This window comes from Brienomyrus brachyistius, unplaced genomic scaffold, assembly GCF_023856365.1.
Source record: "Brienomyrus brachyistius isolate T26 unplaced genomic scaffold, BBRACH_0.4 scaffold63, whole genome shotgun sequence".
Classification (NCBI taxonomy): Eukaryota; Metazoa; Chordata; class Actinopteri; order Osteoglossiformes; family Mormyridae; genus Brienomyrus; species Brienomyrus brachyistius.
The window spans coordinates 1,092,146-1,111,561 of NW_026042338.1; the positions used below are offsets into that span (position 1 = coordinate 1,092,146).

Consider the following 19,416-nt stretch of genomic DNA (forward strand, 5'->3'; position numbering starts at 1 on the left):
TTTCTTTATTTATTTAAATATATTAATAATAATTTTATTTACTTTAATTCACTGAACCAGGACATAATTATATTTTCCAGGTTTTTTCAGTCTGTTATGTCTCTAGTTAGATGATTATTTTATACACTGATTGACAGTCATTGTGTCAGCTTTGTTCAGCTGCAGTAATACAGTGAATTTAACTTAATCCAGCAGACTGTGGTTTCATTATGTTACTCAGTTATGCTTTGGGTGACGCTGAAGCAGGACATTAATAGGACAGAACAGAAAGCCTTTATTGTCACTGTACAGGGAGGGAATACAGTAAATGGACATAAATATATAAAATGTACATATACAAGAGAAGGGGATAGCCCCCCCGAATCAGGATTACATTTAATTACATTTTAGTCAGAGAGAAAACGTATAAAAAACTATATTTTTCATGTTATTCAGCTCACTGAACACAGTCATTTATTTTTTGTCAAACATACAGTCCTGTGCAAAAGTCTTAGGACCAACAGCTGAATTAAATCATTAAATATATCAGTTTAAAAAGTCAGTGAGAGATTGACTAGCTGTATGAGGTGTGTTAGTGGCCAAGTCAAAAAATGCATGGCTGCACTGGACGGTCGCTGCAAATACTGGGATGATTTTAGCAGAGGTTCTGAAATGGTGAAGCTGACACACTTTGACAGGCATCATATCATAGTTTCACACCAACAGGAGGATAATCTAAACATCATTTTCTTTGCCTGCCTCAGACTTTTGCACAGTTCTGTACATTTCAGAGTGAAAAGGATTATAAAGGTTAAAAAGCAGAGATTTTACCTTTTTGCAGGAGAACCAGCAACACGTCACAGTGACACTGAGGAGTTTCTATAAACCCCAAACCCTGGATAGAGGGACTCAGTGAATGAGGAGGTGAATCTGTGCAGGGGGGTCAGTCCATCAGAGGAGACTCTGTAGAAGGACAGAGCACCAGCCCCCCAGTCCAGATACACTCCTACTCTGCGGGAGCCTGAGGGCTTTATGGGTATGAGAGTCTGTTTATTATTGTGCAGGACAGAGTATCTGTCAGTATTACAGCACAGACTCCATGACTTGTCATTGTATCCAAGCCCACAGCCCCTCAGTCCTTTCCTCCCGATCCCTTTATAAGTCACTCCTATCTCAGCTCCATATCCATCCCACTCAGCCTCCCAGTACCAGCGACCAGTCAGACTCTCTCTGCACAGAACTTGGGGCCAGCTGTCAAATCTCTCTGGATGATCAGGATATGGCTGCTCTGCCCCCCATGTCACCTTCCTGTTCCCCCCTGACAGAGACAGGAATCTGTTTGCTGTGTTGGGGTCCAGCGTCAGCTGGCAGGAGTCTGTAGGCAGGAGGAAGAATTATTAATCCCATCAGGCCGCCTGTACTTTATGTTTCTGTACGATATAAAAACAGCACAGCTTCCCCTAACGAAGCGGGAACTGAAGTTTATGAAACATAAAGTGGGCGCGCGACGGCGGCGGGAAGAGCCGCCAAAATGGGCACGAGCTAAACTAACAGCTTAATTAATTTAATTAAAAAATGACAAAGCAGCGACATTCATCAGACATATTCATCACAAGCATATTTACCACAAAACGGCACCAGAGATCAATACTAAAGTCAGTGTCTTTCCTTCAAACCGCTAATTCCGGCGCATCCGGCTCGAAAATGGCCATCAATAACAGAATATTTAAGTAATATTATTACACGTTTAAAGTGATATTTAATAAACATTTGGATCTGGATTCTGATATAAACGATAATTCCGGCACAGATCGTGCGCGCATCATAAAAAACAGGAAGGTTTTCATTAATTCAGAAAAATATTGCTCTGAAAAACGGGATTATTATCTCATTAATTCGGAAAAACAGAATTAATTTCCCCCAGATGAATGCAATACGCTTCCATAGAGAACCGCTTACCGCGCGCGTGACTGTAGATGCTGCGCCGCTGCCGCGAGGCGTGAGCCCCGCATCTCGCGCACGCACGCGGCCGCTCTAATCTGTTAACATGGGCGCCGAAATGAAATTTGATATTTTCCGCCGCACATCCAGTGTGTCCTGGGCGCTAATTTCTTTTAGCACCGTGGATCAGCAGAACTTTTTAATTCATGAGTGAAGCCCTACACGATTGGCTGGCTGATTAATATTTATGAGAGGGGCACTACCTCATTGGCCAGTTAACATCGACTTGTGCTGCCTGTTTCTTCTACCTAAAGCAGGGGTGTCCAAATCCAGTCCTGGGGGGCCGGTGCCCTGTGTAGCAAAGTTCTTTCCCTGTTCCACCATAAATAATTCAGCTCAAGAGCTGTGTGGTTATTAGCACAAGGAGATGAATCAGGTGTGTTAAATGAGGGGAAACGCAAAAATGTGCAGGACTGGATTTGGGCTCCCCTGGTTTAAGGGATTCAGTGACCAATCAGTAATATTCTCTCATGAATTTTAAGGAATGTTCCAGAACCACCCTGTAAAAATGCAAATTCACATTTTGCACTTGAGGAGAGAGTCCGGTCTCTCTGCCTACAGGTGCCTCCTTAGGACAATACTAACGAATCTCTCACAGAAAACACATACACTCACGGCATCCGCAAAAAGAACAAATGCAAAGGATTCTTTTTTTGTGAAATTAAATATGTATAACTAATTCAGAATATATTTAACCATCCTACACTCCCACACAAACACGAAGATAATACAAGCAGCTTTGCAAATAAAGCATTTGCAAAAAATATTTTAAAAACCGATTAAATTAATTGATAGTGTTTTGGTGATGATTTTGATTTTAAGTTTCGCGTTTGGATTTTTGTCTAAAATGACATGAAACTCACCTAAACACAAACATGGAAATCCATCTACACACAGTGCAAAAAGCCACTCATCACAACAATTGTGTGAATACAACCAAAACATACAGTAGTATTCATGGTATTATTAATAAAAACATGCAAAGACACTTACATTTCTGTAAGCCTGGTCTGGTCCTGCACTCTCCACCGTGATCCACACTATAGGAGAAGCAGAATGACATAGTACTGCTGTATCCATTTATTTATTGGTGCCTCTTCTTCACATACATGCATAAGTATCTGTAGCGTGTCAGACACACACTCTGTACTCACTTCAGCTTCTCCAGTTTACAGCTGGGATCCTCCAGTACAGCAGAGAGCAGCTTCACTCCTGAGTCTCCTGGGTGATTGTAGCTCAGATCCAGCTCTCTCAGGTGTGAGGGGTTTGACCTCAGAGCTGAAGCCAGGGAAGAACAGCCTTCTTCTGTGACTCTACAGCCTGACAGTCTGCAGAAAGATGGGAAAAAAATCTACAATAAATAAGATCACCTGACCATTACAAGCATTACTTTTAAGCAAAAGTGACTCCTCTAATAAATATTTCAATAATCACGCAAAATTAACATCTTTTGAACATTTTATAAGAACCTATACTTCTCAGAACCAGATCCAGTTGATATAGAATCATTTAAAAATAATCTAGACTTACCCATATTAACCAATGAAACAGCAAATGCCCTTGATGCCAGAGGTGGAGATTTCAGGTCCAGAGAGTACAAATCCAGACCAAGATTTTGTTTCAACCAACCAGATGAATATAAAGAGTCACAGTCACAGAGACTCAACTGGTTTGTTGAAACAAAATCTTGGTCTGGATTTGTACTCCCTGGACCTGAAATCTCTACCTCTGCTTGATGCACCATTAACATCAAAAGAACTCCATAAGGTCCTCAACCAAATGCCTAACAACCAATCGCCAGACCGGATGGTTACCCTGCAGAAATGTATAGGCCATTACAGTGTTATTGAAACCTGATAAAGACCCAACACAACCCTCCAGTTACCCGCCACTCTCATTAATGAATAACTTGATGAAATCTGTCTGATCAGGATGGATTATAGTAGGAATGACTGTCTGTAACTGAGTGGCGAGAGCTTTTGTAATGATTTTCAAGACAAGACATGCCTCGGACAACATCCATAGATTATTTAATTTAGTCAGTACTGCTCAGCATACCCATACTAAAACCATGATTACATCATTAGATGCAGAAACGGCATCTGACAGTCAGTTGGACATTCCTCTTTAATACATTGCATAGATTTGGCTTCGGAGAGTCGTTCACCCACTGGGTTAAAATACTGTACACCTCAGCCAAAGATACAGTGTCACAGATGGGATCACATCACCTGCATTCACACTCCGACGGGGAAGACGGCCTGCATGCCCACTCTCTCCTTCACTGTTTGCCATCTTCATAGAAACAATTGTGGCAGCAATACGACAGAACAGTGAAATAAATGGAATTCATACTAATAACAACACAAAATTAATCTCTATTCAGATGATATCTTGCTGTTTTTATGAAACCCTCAAAATATGAAATATTAATTTTATTAATACCTTTTCAAATCTATCAAACTACACAATAAACTGGAAAAAAACCCATAATATTCTCACTGTCTGACGATGCCTGGGATTCAGCTGATCAGGATGGTCCATTTCACACTGGAAATATCCGGTACTTGGGTATCTACATCTCCCACAGGCTGTCTGACTTGGTTACCCTCAACTATGCCCCCTTATTCAAAACAATAGATGAGTCTCCCACTTAAATCAATAAAAATAAAATTACTCGTCCAGAATAAATTCAGAAAAATTCTTTCAAACTCATTAATGTCACATTTTTGCTGGAAAAACAAAAACTCAAAATCAAACATTCCACATTACAGAAAAGTAAATCTCAAGTTGGATTACAAGCTCATTTTTCTTAATTATTACTTAGCAAATCAACTGCAAGACTTAACTAAATGGTCACACTACAGCAGTAACAGCAGCTCATGGTTACAGCAGGAGCAGCTGTACTGTAAAAATCTCAGACATGCAGACTTACTCAAAATGTCATTAAAGAAACAAAACTGCTTTAACAACACAGTGCTGCCATTTCCACAGCACTGACAGCCCAGAGGAAAGCCATTAAAATCACTAACTGTACTCTCAGACCCTGTAAATACACGCCAATCTGGAATGATCTGGCCTTCCTACTTCACAATATCACTATTCACTATCACTCACGGGAACAGAAAGGGATTACACATCTCCACCTCCTTTTCAGTAACAGTCATTTCATGACATTCGAAGACTTAATCCATAAATACGAGTTCAGAATAAGCAATTTTTCTAATATTCACTAACTGAATCCAGCATCAAAACCAAAATGGACCTCACACATAATACACTGAATCCTCCTCAGATGAGACAACATTCTGCAACTTAAAAATAAAAAGAAACCTCTAGAATATATAATCCTCCATCTGCGACAGACACATTGATATTTGTACCAAAAATTAATTGGAATAAGGACCTTATCTTTTCCCCCAGCTCTGATTTCTGGATGGACGTCTGCAACAACATATTCACAGTGACAAATACTGGCCTTCAGTTCAGTACAAAGTAATTCACATAAAACATGTGACTCAATATAAAAAGTAGTCAGTACTGATACCTGCTCACAGTGTACAAGGGGTGTCACAGATAATTATCTGCATACTCTGTTGGCCTGTATACCTGCTCACAGTGCACCATGGGTGTCACAGATAATTATCTGCATGCTCTGTTGGCCTGTATACCTGCTCACAGTGCACCATGGGTGTCACAGATAATTATCTGCATGCTCTGTTGGCCTGTATACCTGCTCACAGTGCACCATGGGTGTCACAGATAATTATCGGCATGCTCTGTGGGCCTGTATACCTGCTCACAGTGTACAATGGGTGTCACAGATAATTATCTGCATGCTCTGTTGGCCTGTATACCTGCTTACAGTGCACCATGGGTGTCACAGATAATTATCTGCATGCTCTGTTGGCCTGTATACCTGCTCACAGTGTACAATGGGTGTCACAGATAATTATCTGCATACTCTGTTGGCCTGTATACCTGCTCACAGTGCACCATGGGTGTCACAGATAATTATCTGCATGCTCTGTTGGCCTGTATACCTGCTCACAGTGCACCATGGGTGTCACAGATAATTATCTGCATGCTCTGTGGGCCTGTATACCTGCTCACAGTGCACCATGGGTGTCACAGGTAATTACTGTATGTTCTCTATAGGACTCTTCTCCGACGAAGCCATGTGGTTGTAATAGCTGCAGTATGTGGTTTTGCATTGTCCTGCTGAAATACACAAGGCCTTCCCTGAAACAGACATCCTCTGGAGGGGAGCATGTGTTATTCTAAAACCTTTATATACCTTTCCGCATCCATAGTTCCTTCCAAAACATGCAAGCTGCCCATACCGTATGCACTTATGCACCCCCATACCATCAGAGATGCTGGCTTTTGAACTGAACACTGATAACACGCTGGAAGGTCTCCCTCCTCTTTAGCCCGGAGGACAGGGCGCCCTTGATTACCAACAAGAATGTCACATTTGGACTCGTCTGACCATAGAACACTTTCCCTCTTTGAAACAGTCCATTTCAAATGAGTCTTGGCCCACAGGACACGACGGCGCTTCTGGACCATGTTCAGATATGGCTTCCTTTTTGCATGATAGAGCTTTAGCTGGCATCTGCAGATGGCACGGCGGATTGTGCTTACCGACTGTGCTTTCTGGAAGTATTCCTGGGCCCATTTAGTAATGTCATTGGCACAATCATGCCGATGAGTGATGCAGAGTCGTCTGAGGGCCCGAAGACCACGGGCATCCAATACAGGTCTTCGGCCTTTGAACATTTGTAATATTATCTATGTTCTGTTGTGAATAAAATATAGGCTCATGTGATTTGAAAGTGTTTTATTTGTTATTTCATTCAAATATTAAGTACTTTTCTAGAATTCTGGTTGTTTGTATGTTTGCTGGGGGTGGCAAGGTGGTGCAGTGGTTAGCACTATTGCCTAACACCTCTGGGACCTGGGTTCGAGTCTCCGCCTGGGTCACATGTGTGTGGAGTTTGCATGTTCTCCCCATGTCGTTGTGGGATTTTCTCTGGGTACTCCGGTTTCCCCCACAGTCCAAAAACATGCTGAGGCTAATTGGACTTGCTAAATTGCCCAACTGGTATGTGAATGTGCCCTGCGATGGGTTGGCCCCCCATCCTGGGTTGTTCCCTACCTTTTGCCTATTGCTTCCGGGATAGGCTCCGGACCCCCAGCGACCCAGTAGGATAAGCGGTTTGGAAAATGGATGGATGGATGTATGTTTGCAGCAAACTATTTTGTGAATAAAAGCTACCTCAACGCCCACCGCCCCCTTACTTTTTTGCAGTTATTTTTATTAATTATTATTATTACTGTTTAATTCATGTATTGTATGTTTCAATCATTACAGATATGTATGAAAGTGTGTCTGTGTATGTATGGACATTCATATCTATGTATTAATATATACTGCTCAAAAAAATTGAAGGAACACTTTTTAATCAGGGTATAGCATCAAGTCTATTAAACTTCTGGGATATTGATCAGGTCAGTTAAGTAGCGGAGGGGGCTGTTAATCAGTTTCAGCCGCTTTACTGTTAATGAAATTATCAACAGGTGAACTAGAGGGGCAACAATGAGACGACCCCCAAACCAGGAATGGTTTAACAGGTGGAGGCCACTGGCATTTTTCCCTCCTCATCTTTTCTGACAGTTTTTTCACTAGTTTTGCATTTGGTGACGGTCAGTGTCACTACTGGTAGCATGAGGCGATACCTGGACCCTACAGAGGTTGCACAGGTAGTCCAACTCCTCCAGGATGGCGCATCAATACGTGCCATTGCCAGAAGGTTTGCTGTGTTTCCCAGCACAATCTCAAGGGCATGGAGGAGATTCCAGGAGACAGGCAGATACTCAAGGAGAGCTGACAGGGCCGTAGAAGGTCCTTAACATTTCAGCAGGACCAGTATCTGCTCCTTTGTGCAAGGAGGAACAGGATGAACACTGCTGGAGCCCTACAAAATGACCTCCATCAGGCCACTGGTGTGAATGTCTCTCAGCAAACAATCAGAAACAGACATCATAAGGGTGCCCTGAGGACCCAATGTCCTCTAGTGGACCCTGTGCTCACTGCCCAGCACCATGGAGCTCGATTGGCATTTGCCATAGATTACCAGAATTTGCAGGTCTGCTACTGGTGCCCTGTGCTTTTCACAGATGAGAGCAGGTTCACCCTCAGCACATGTGACAGACGTGAAAGGGTCTGGAGAAGCCATGGAGAACGTCATGCTGCCTGCAGCATTGTTCAGCATGACTGGTTTGGTGGTGGGTCAGTGATGGTCTGGGGAGGCTTATCCATGGAGGGACGCACAGTCCTCTACAGGCTAGACAACGGCACCTTGACTGCCATTAGGTATCAGGATGAAATCCTTGAACCCATTGTCAGACCCTATGCTGGTGCGGTGGGTCCTGGGTTCCTCCTGGTGCACGACAATGTGGCAAGAGCATATAGGCAGTTCCTGGAGGATGAAGGAATTGATACCATTGACTGCCCCCCACGGACATTATGTTTCGTGCCACCAGGTTGCACCTCAGACTGTCCAGAAGCTCAGTGATACCCTGGTCCAGATGTGAGAGGAGATCCCCCAGGACATCATCTATGGTCTCATTAGGACCATGCCCCGACATTGTCAGGCATGCATACAACCACGTGGGGACCATACAAACTACTGAGTATGATTCTGAGTTACTGTAATGAAATTTCAACAAAATGGACTAGTCTGCCACATAATTTTTCACTTTGATTTTCGGGGTGTCTTTGAATTCAGCCCTCTGTAGGTTGATAATTTCATTTCCATCAAACGATGTGGCATCCTTTCGTTCCTAACACATTACCCAGTCAACATCAGTATAGATATCCAGCATGATTTTTTTTCCCCCATTGATATCTGATGTGTTTTCAAAGTGTTCCTTTAATATTTTTGAGGAGTGTATATGTGTGATAATTTTTTATTTACTAATTTCTTTTTGACAATTACGGCTCCAATCATCCACAATCATCATATATAAATAGAATCCTTCGTTTTTTACTTTTTTGCATTTATCTCCTTTTCTTTTCCTCTCCCCTCTACGACTGCTCACATTAAATACTGACTTCATTCGCCCCCCCATTCCTGCCACTTCAACTAGCCTCTACTTTGGGGTAGTGGTTCTTTTCACCTGTGCCTCTGGGTGGGGCAGGTCACCTAATGCACTGGGGGTGGGGTGTCACAGACACTCTCACAGACAGATACCCTGTCACAGACACTCTCACAGACACATACACTGTCACAGACAATCTCACACATGCGTACCCTGCCACAGACACTGTCACACACACGTACCCTGTCACAGACACTCTCACACACACGTATCCTATCGCAGACACTCACACACGCGTACCCTGTCACAGACACTCTCACACACACGTACCCTGCCGCAGACACTCTCACACACACGTACCCTGCCTCAGACACTCTCACACACTTACCGTCACAGACACTCTCACACACACGTACCCTGCCACAGACACTCTCACACACACGTACCCTGCCTCAGACACTCTCACACACACTTACCGTCACAGACACTCTCACACACACGTACCCTGCCACAGACACTCTCACACACACGTACCCTGCCACAGACACTCTCACACACATGTACCCTGCCTCAGACACTCTCACACATACGTACCCTGCCACAGACACTCTCGCACACACATACCCTGCCTCAGACACTCTCACACACGCGTACACTGTCACAGACACTCTCACACACGCGTACCCTGCCACAGACACTCTCACAGACACGTACCCTTCCACAGACAAACTAACACACACATACCCTGCCACAGACACTCTCACACACGCGTACACTGTCACAGACACTCTCACACACGCGTACACTGTCACAGACACTCTCACAGACACGTACCCTTCCACAGACACACTAACACACACATACCCTGCTGCAGACACTCACACACACATACCCTGCCAGACACTCTCACACACACATACCCTGCCAGACACTCTCACACACACATACCCTGCCGCAGACACTCTCACACACGCGTACCCTGCCTCAGACACTCTCACACATGCGTACCCTGCCACAGACACTCTCACACACACGTATCCTGCCGCAGACACTCTCGCACACACGTACCCTGCCTCAGACACTCTCACACACACTTACCGTCACAGACACTCTCACACACACGTATCCTGCCGCAGACACTCTCGCACACACGTACCCTTCCACAGACACACTAACACACACATACCCTGCCACAGACACTCTCACACACACATACCCTGCCACAGACACTCTCACACACGCGTACCCTGTCACAGACACCCTCTCACACACGTACCCTGTCACAGACACTCTCACACACACATACCCTGCCAGACACTCTCACACACACGTACCCTGCCGCAGACACTCTCACACACACGTACCCTGCCGCAGACACTCTCACACACGCGTACACTGTCACAGACACTCTCACACACATACCCTGCCAGACACTCTCACACACACATACCCTGCCAGACACTCTCACACACACATACCCTGCCACAGACACTCTCACACACACGTACCCTGCCGCAGACACTCTCACACACGCGTACACTGTCACAGACACTCTCACACACATACCCTGCCAGACACTCTCACACACACATACCCTGCCAGACACTCTCACACACACTTACCGTCACAGACACTCTCACACACACGTACCCTGCCACAGACACTCTCACACACACGTACCCTGCCACAGACACTCTCACACACATGTACCCTGCCTCAGACACTCTCACACATACGTACCCTGCCACAGACACTCTCGCACACACATACCCTGCCTCAGACACTCTCACACACGCGTACACTGTCACAGACACTCTCACACACGCGTACCCTGCCACAGACACTCTCACAGACACGTACCCTTCCACAGACAAACTAACACACACATACCCTGCCACAGACACTCTCACACACGCGTACACTGTCACAGACACTCTCACACACGCGTACACTGTCACAGACACTCTCACAGACACGTACCCTTCCACAGACACACTAACACACACATACCCTGCTGCAGACACTCACACACACATACCCTGCCAGACACTCTCACACACACATACCCTGCCAGACACTCTCACACACACATACCCTGCCACAGACACTCTCACACACGCGTACCCTGCCTCAGACACTCTCACACATGCGTACCCTGCCACAGACACTCTCACACACACGTATCCTGCCGCAGACACTCTCGCACACACGTACCCTGCCTCAGACACTCTCACACACACTTACCGTCACAGACACTCTCACACACACGTATCCTGCCGCAGACACTCTCGCACACACGTACCCTTCCACAGACACACTAACACACACATACCCTGCCACAGACACTCTCACACACACATACCCTGCCACAGACACTCTCACACACGCGTACCCTGTCACAGACACCCTCTCACACACGTACCCTGTCACAGACACTCTCACACACACATACCCTGCCAGACACTCTCACACACACGTACCCTGCCGCAGACACTCTCACACACACGTACCCTGCCGCAGACACTCTCACACACGCGTACACTGTCACAGACACTCTCACACACATACCCTGCCAGACACTCTCACACACACATACCCTGCCAGACACTCTCACACACACATACCCTGCCACAGACACTCTCACACACACGTACCCTGCCTCAGACACTCTCACACATGCGTACCCTGCCACAGACACTCTCACACACATACCCTGCCCCAGACACTCTCACACACACATACCCTGCCGCAGACACTCTCACACACACGTACCCTGCCAGACACTCTCACACACACATACCCTGCCAGACACTCTCACACACATGTATCCTGCCGCAGACACACGGCAAATGACAAATGGGACCAAACTGTTTGTCCGTTATAAGCGAAATTCCATTGTATGTGAGTTCGCTATATGCGATGCTTTTTCTGCAGGTTCTTAAAGGCGCACGGCCAGCGGACCTTGTCTGTTACAGATGATATTCCGTTATAAGCGAGTTCGTTATAATGGGATTATACTGCACCTCCAACTCCACCTAGCAGACATACCTATGAGGGGATTGAGGTATGGATTGATTCTGACAATGTATGGACTAAACACTCCGGGATTCAAATACATCGTCCACCGTGATTCACCCACATTGTTGTTGTGCCACAGGTGAACTGCACAAACATGTTTTTTCATTGATCACTTATATAACTTGTTTCTCACAGAAAGAGCTAGAACACCTATCTCGCCTTTCCCAGCGGAAAGGGAGGCTTATCTTTTCTCTCCCAGGGGAAAAGGGAAAGCCTTGCCCAAAATGCTTCATAACCGCAAGCGCAAAACAGCCTCACCTGGACAGGAATTGGAGAATAAAGAGCACATTCCCTGAGGGGAAGGGTGAGCCTGGCCAGCTCGCCCCCTCCCCGCACGCGTACCACTCCAGATTTAGCATAAAGGAAGGGGGAGAGCTCAGCACTGACCGGAGATCAGCCATGGGATAGAGCGCGCATCGCCCGGAACTTCTCAGGAATCACGTGTTGGTCTCCTGCCAGGACTGAAAGGGGCTCCCCGGTCCGTGTGTGAAGGTGGGTGATTATAGCACATCCGAGTGTAGATGGCTTGTGGCTACTTTTTCATTTTATTAATTAGTGGGATTACCTATCATCCATCCATCCATCCATTATCCAAACCACTTATCCTACTGGGTCGCGGGGGGTCCGGAGCCTATCCCGGAAGCAATGGGCACGAGGCAGGGAACAACCCAGGATGGGGGGCCAGCCCATCGCAGGGCACACTCACACACCATGCACTCACACACGCATTCCTATGGGCAATTTAGCAAGTCCAATTAGCCTCAGCATGTTTTTGGACTGTGGGGGGAAACCGGAGTACCCGGAGGAAACCCCACGACGACATGGGGAGAACATGCAATCTCCATACACATGTGACCCAGGCGGAGACTCGAACCCGGGTCCCAGAGGTGTGAGGTAACAGTGCTACCCACTGCACCACCATGCTGCCCCCGATTACCTATCAATGCTTATGAAATATATCATAATTTTGTGTATATTTTAAGAAATATTTCTGAACGGACCAAAGCGAACCTGATTGTTCCTTCGACATCCCTATATCCCCCTCTCACATTAAAACAATATTCTAGGTGGGGTCTTACCAAGGAATTGTATAATCTTAGCATCACCTCATTTAAATTAAACTCCACACACCTAGAGATGTAACCCAACATCCTATTGGCCTTTTTAATTGCTTCCCCACACTGGCGAGAGTGGAACATGGAAGCATCAACATACACACAGAGGTCTTTCTCATAATCAGCTACCTTTATTTCAGAGGAACCCATAAAAAATCTGTACTTTATATTTCTGCTCCCTGCATGGATTACCTTACATTTATCTACATTAAATTTGATCTGCCAGGTATCAGCCCAGTCGCTAATTAAATCAAGATCCCGTTGTAGCCTCTCCGCTGCTAGATCAGTATTTGCTACGTCCTCCACCTTGGTGTCGTCTGCAAATTTAACTAGTTTACTGTATGTATTGGTGTCAATATCATTAATGTAAAATAGGAACAATAGTGGTCCTAAAATTGAACCCTGCGGTACCCCACTATGAACGTAGGCCCACTGTGACATTGTGCCTCTAATAACTACCTGCTGCTTCCTGTCTGTTAACCAGTTTTCAATCCAAGATGCTACAGTTCCTAAAATCCCTGCAGCTTTGAGCTTAAGCAAGAGCTGTTTGAGGGGGACAACATCAAAGGCCTTCTGCAAATCTAAGTACATTTTGTGACCAAGTTCTATTTTTGCTTCCTCAAAGAACTCAAGTAGATTAGTTAAACAGGATCTACTTCTCCTAAATCCAGGTTGGCTACCCCTCAGAATGTTATTTGTATCCAGGTTATTTGTATCCATAACTTTTCCAGTTATGCAAGTTAAAGTAATTGGCCTATAGTTTACTGGATTACATCTATCCCCTTTTTTGAATATGGGTGTTATATTAGCATACTTCCAATCATAAGGTACCACACGTGCAAATAAGGATTTCGGAAACAGTAAAGTTATAGGCTGGCTAATAATATCCCTCATCTCTTTTAAAACTATAGGTAAGATGCCACCAGGACCCTGTGATTTATTTATTTTGAGCTTAGCCAGGCTTTGTACCACATCAGCCTCAGTTATACATACATGCCCTCTGCAATTATTGGCAGCCCTTTGTACAAGGGGTAAGAAAAAATCCACCTTCTGGTGAAGTTGCTTCATCTCACATGGAAAAAATGAGAAAAATCCAACCTTTACTTAAAATCAATTTATTTGAAGGAAAATCAAATCCTTCATCAATAACTAATTATTTTTAACAAAAACACATGAGCCACGATTATTGGCAGCCCTGCAAATTATAGTGAACACTGTGACGCCCGCTCCGTCCGCTCCTCGTGTGTGCCACGCCCCTAATTACCCACGTGTGATTCCCTGATTGTGCCCAGTCGCGTCATGTTCTTTTCTGATTAGTTCCCTGTATTTAAGTCTCTGTTGTACACTAACCCGTTGTCTGTCATTGACGTTATCTGCCGTTTGTCCCTGCCTGCGTTTCCGTCCTGCCCTATTCCCAATTAAACCCTCGTTTGCCCCGTTTACCGCCTTCCTGCCTGGTCCTTCCTGCCCACCTGCCTTACCCGAATTTACGTAGCGTGACAAACACAATGTAACTGAAGCATGTTTCCCATGTAAATTATACATATTTGAGTTGATTGAAGTGAATAGGAACCTTCAAGCTGTAATCCATGACTTCCTGAGTAACTGGGGTACAAACATGAGGAGACACAGAGCCCAAATTCCCTTAGTCATCCATGAACATGGGAAAGATAAGAGACACACAGACCAAATGAGGGAGAAGTGTGCTGACCTTCAGAAGTCAGGGAATGGGTATTAAAAAATAGCTACTCGCCTTAAAATGCCCATTTCTACTGTTAGGGCAATAATTAAAAAGTGGACATCAACTGGAACTGTTAGAAACCTGCCTGAAAGAGGACCCAAGTTTATTTTGCCCCCACATACAGTGAGGAGGATCGTAAGAGAGGCAAAAAGTCCCCAAGGATGACTGTTAGTCAATTACCAGACAAAGAAAAATCTTGGGGTTACCACGTCTCCAAAAACCATCAGATGCCCCCTTCATGCTAACAGACATTTTGAAAGTTATGACAGAAAGAAGCTTTTTCTGTCGGTTAATTAAAATGTTAGTGCCAGGAGTTTGCAAAACATTATACAACTTTGACTGGAATGAAATTCAATGATCAGATGAAACAAAAATGGAGCTTTTGGGCAATAAACATTCAAGGTGAGTTTAGCATAAAAAGAAGGATGGTTATAATGAAATGAACCTTATCCCAACTGTAAGATATGGTGGAGGTTCTGTGATGTTGTGGAGCTGATTTTCCTCCAAAAACCCTGGAAACCTCGTTAGGGTACATGGCACTATGGGGTCCATGAAATACCAGGACATTTTATATCAAAATTTGGCTGCTGCTGCCAGGAAACAAAAACTGGGCCTTCATTGGATCTTCCAGCAGGACGGTGATCCTAAGCACATGGTCCTAACCAAAATGGTCAGCTGACCGCAGAATCAAGCTTCTGCCATGGCCATCTCAGTCCCCTGACCTGAACCCCACTGAAAACCTGTGGGCTGAGCTGAAGAGGAGAGTGCACAAGAGAGGGCCGAGGACCCTGGGTGATCTGGAGAGATTCTGTAAAGAGGAATGGTCTCAGATGCCCTGGTCTGTATTCTCCAACCTTATAAAATGTTATAGGAGACTCAGTGCTGTTATACTGGCAAAGGGAGGCTGTACAGAGTATTAAAAGCAGGGCTGCCAATAATCGTGGCTCATGTGTGTTTGTTGAAAATAATTATTTCTTGATGAAGGATTTGTTTTTCTTTGAATAAATTTATTTCAATGAAAGGTTGGATTTTTCTCATTTTTTTTCAGTGTGAGATGAAGCTGCTTCGCCAAAAGGTGGATTTTTTTCTAACCTTTTTACAAATCTTTACAAGGGGGCCAATAATTGTGCAGGGACTGTATATTGTTTATATACGACACTGTATTTGTACTAAATGGTGGTAAGTTAATCATGTCCTCTACTGTGAACACCCGTGTAAAATAATCATTAGACTCATTTACTATATCAATTTTCATTTTCAATTATAAGGCCGTTACTATCCTGCAGATGAGTGATTTCAGCTAAAATATTGGAAGAAACTTTTAATGTCATCCTTAACATCCAATGCAGTCTTACTTTCGACATTCCACTTACTGTAGCAAGTCTAATGTTATTTTTTAAGTCAACCCCTAGACTTAGATACTCCTGCTTTATTTTGAAATCATTAGTTATTTTCTACCTTAGTATTTCCAGCGTACAGTGTGAAATACCCAGTAATACTCACCTCACTACCCCCAGTTTACAGTGTGGAATACCCAGTCAGACTGACCTCAGTATCTCCAGGTTGCAGTGTAAGTCCCCCAGTCCAGCAGAGAGCAGCTTCACTCCCGAGTCCTGCAGGTCATTGTCACTCAGGTCCAGCTCTCTCACAGGAGACGAGTTTGATCTTAGAGCTGAAGACAGCACTTCACAGTGTTTATCTATGAGATCACAGCTGTTCAGCCTAAAACAGGAAACACTTTAAGACACAGACATATACACATCCTACACATTAGTAAAATACAAAGCATTACAATAAGCATTTGTTTTCAGTATAATTAGCAGCACAGCTTACACTTCAAAATGAATTATAGTCTGCAGAGTGTTCTGTGCGTCCTGACAATCTGCTGCAGTCATATGATCACTAATTGTGAGTCAGTGCATCTTTGCTCAAAACTAGAGGTAAAAACATTAAGTACAAGCTACAGCCAAAAATCACAGAATATACAGGAATATATAGGAACACATGAACAGCAAGATGGACGTGAACCTCCCATAACAGTCAGACCAGTGCTTCCAGTGCAGTCCTTAGCCATCTTTCTGCCAGGTGTCCCTACACTCGACACGTATCACTGAAAGGAGGAGATGTGAACTTTCCCAGCAGCTAATGCAGCAGCAACTGGCACTTGGATTCCTGATCCCATGAGTAAAATCCTTTTTCTCCCTGTATTGTTATACCTGGGAACATGTCAAATCACCAATTACGTCTGGGTGATATGACGATATTGTCGGTAATGAGCGTAATCAGACAAGTATGCCGGTGTCGATATCTGACAGTGACTAACCGGCGATTATCCTCTTTGCTGAGGAAACGCGCTTAGGCTACATACAAAGCAAGATAACAAAAGGATTCATGATTTGCTTTCAGTTCAGCTTTTTAGCCTAAGATTCTGAAGCAGTTAAAAAGAAACATTGCACAGAATTTCACAAGCATTGTCCCTTGCAGTAACCATGCGTTCGCCATTCTTGTAAGTTCAGTATTGTCACATCACAAACTTCTATCTCTGAGTCAGCAGCCAGAATGTCAGTCATTCAAGTGCAGCTTTCTGGTGGGAATTTTGAGCTTCCCAACTCAGTTTTTCGTATCTTAGTCTCAGGCACGGCTTTAAGTGTGTCCCTGACCCCGCCAGGGCTGTGATTAGCATTGGTTGCTAACTGTTTAATAAAGGTGGTAAAAAGTAAACTCTCTCTCATCTATCTATCTGAATCAATCAATCATTATTTATATAGCGCATTTTAGCCACAGCGTTTATAAAGAATTTTGCAAACATTTAAAAAGAAGAAAAAGAAATTCAAATAAGCTCAGAATAAATAACAATAAGCGCAAAAGAAATAAAAATAGAGTAAAAATGTTTAAAAAAAATAAAATTAAAAACCATCATAAAGGACTTTAACCACCCATGTCCTCTTTAAGGGCCCCTCCTCAAAGGGGCCTCTAGCCCCTATGTCTTCTGGGGGAAGCGACCGCCCCCCCACAATTACTGATATTAATAAAAGCTTAAAATAATAAAACTGATTATCATAGATTATTATATGCGTTGGTGAATAGATGCGTTTTCAGCCTAGTTTTGAAAGTACTGAGACATTCAGTAGCTCTCAGGTTTTCTGGGAGAGAGTTCCAGAGTTTGGCCCCATAGTGACTAAAAGCTGCCCCCTCCCTCCCCAGCCGGGTTTTAGGAATAATCAGTAAATTACTGCCGGATGATCTGACTGATCTGCCTGGGACATACCTTACAGTCATATTACTGAGGCAGGACAGAGCTAATCCACGTAAATATTTACAAATTAGCAAATGAACTTTAAAATCAATCCTAGAAGACAGAGGAAGCCAGTGCAGGGATGTGAGAGCAGGTGTGATGTGATCCCTGTGCCTGGTGCGTGTTAACACTCCGCCAGCGGCAGTCTGGGCCTGTTGTAGATGTGATCCCTGTGACTGGTGCGTGTTAACACTCCGCCAGCGGCATTCTGGGCCCGTTGTAGATGTGATCCCTGTGACTGGTGCGTGTTAACACTCCGCCAGCGGCATTCTGGGCCCGTTGTAGATGTGATCCCTGTGACTGGTGCGTGTTAACACTCCGCCAGCGGCATTCTGGGCCCGTTGTAGATGTGATCCCTGTGACTGGTGCGTGTTAACACTCCGCCAGCGGCATTCTGGGCCCGTTGTAGATGTGATCCCTGTGACTGGTGCGTGTTAACACTCCGCCAGCGGCATTCTGGGCCCGTTGTAGATGTGATCCCTGCGACTGGTGCGTGTTAACACTCCGCCAGCGGCATTCTGGGCCCGTTGTAGATGTGATCCCTGTGACTGGTGCGTGTTAACACTCCGCCAGCAGCATTCTGGGCCCGTTGTAGATGTGATCCCTGTGACTGGTGCGTGTTAACACTCCGCCAGCGGCATTCTGGGCCCATTGTAGATGTGATCCCTGTGACTGGTGCGTGTTAACACTCCGCCAGCGGCATTCTGGGCCCATTGTAGATGTGATCCCTGTGACTGGTGCGTGTTAACACTCCGCCAGCGGCATTCTGGGCCCATTGTAGATGTGATCCCTGTGACTGGTGCGTGTTAACACTCCGCCAGCGGCATTCTGGGCCCGTTGTAGATGTGATCCCTGTGACTGGTGCGTGTTAACACTCCGCCAGCGGCATTCTGGGCCCGTTGTAGATGTGATCCCTGTGACTGGTGCGTGTTAACACTCCGCCAGCGGCATTCTGGGCCCGTTGTAGATGTGATCCCTGCGACTGGTGCGTGTTAACACTCCGCCAGCGGCATTCTGGGCCCGTTGTAGATGTGATCCCTGCGACTGGTGCGTGTTAACACTCCGCCAGCGGCATTCTGGGCCCGTTGTAGATGTGATCC

At 45.0% G+C, this 19,416-nt stretch overlaps 1 protein-coding gene across 5 annotated transcripts in view; it reads right to left on the reverse strand.

Moving 5' to 3' along the window:
* Positions 1–514: 514 nt before the first annotated feature.
* LOC125725228 (NACHT, LRR and PYD domains-containing protein 3-like) overlaps positions 515–19,416 on the reverse strand; it is a 43,095-nt gene continuing 24,193 nt past the window's right edge. For 4 of the 5 annotated variants that reach the window (XM_049001988.1, XM_049001991.1, XM_049001987.1 and 1 more), the window contains 4 exons: positions 16,570–16,743; positions 3,135–3,308; positions 2,974–3,020; positions 515–1,354 (listed from right to left, as the gene is read on the reverse strand). In XM_049001988.1, the coding sequence (XP_048857945.1) occupies positions 837–1,354; positions 2,974–3,020; positions 3,135–3,308; positions 16,570–16,743 (913 nt within the window). In that variant the 3' untranslated portion in view covers positions 515–836. The remainder of the gene's footprint in view (positions 1,355–2,973; positions 3,021–3,134; positions 3,309–16,569; positions 16,744–19,416) is intronic. The other variant, XM_049001992.1, reaches the window with a different exon arrangement.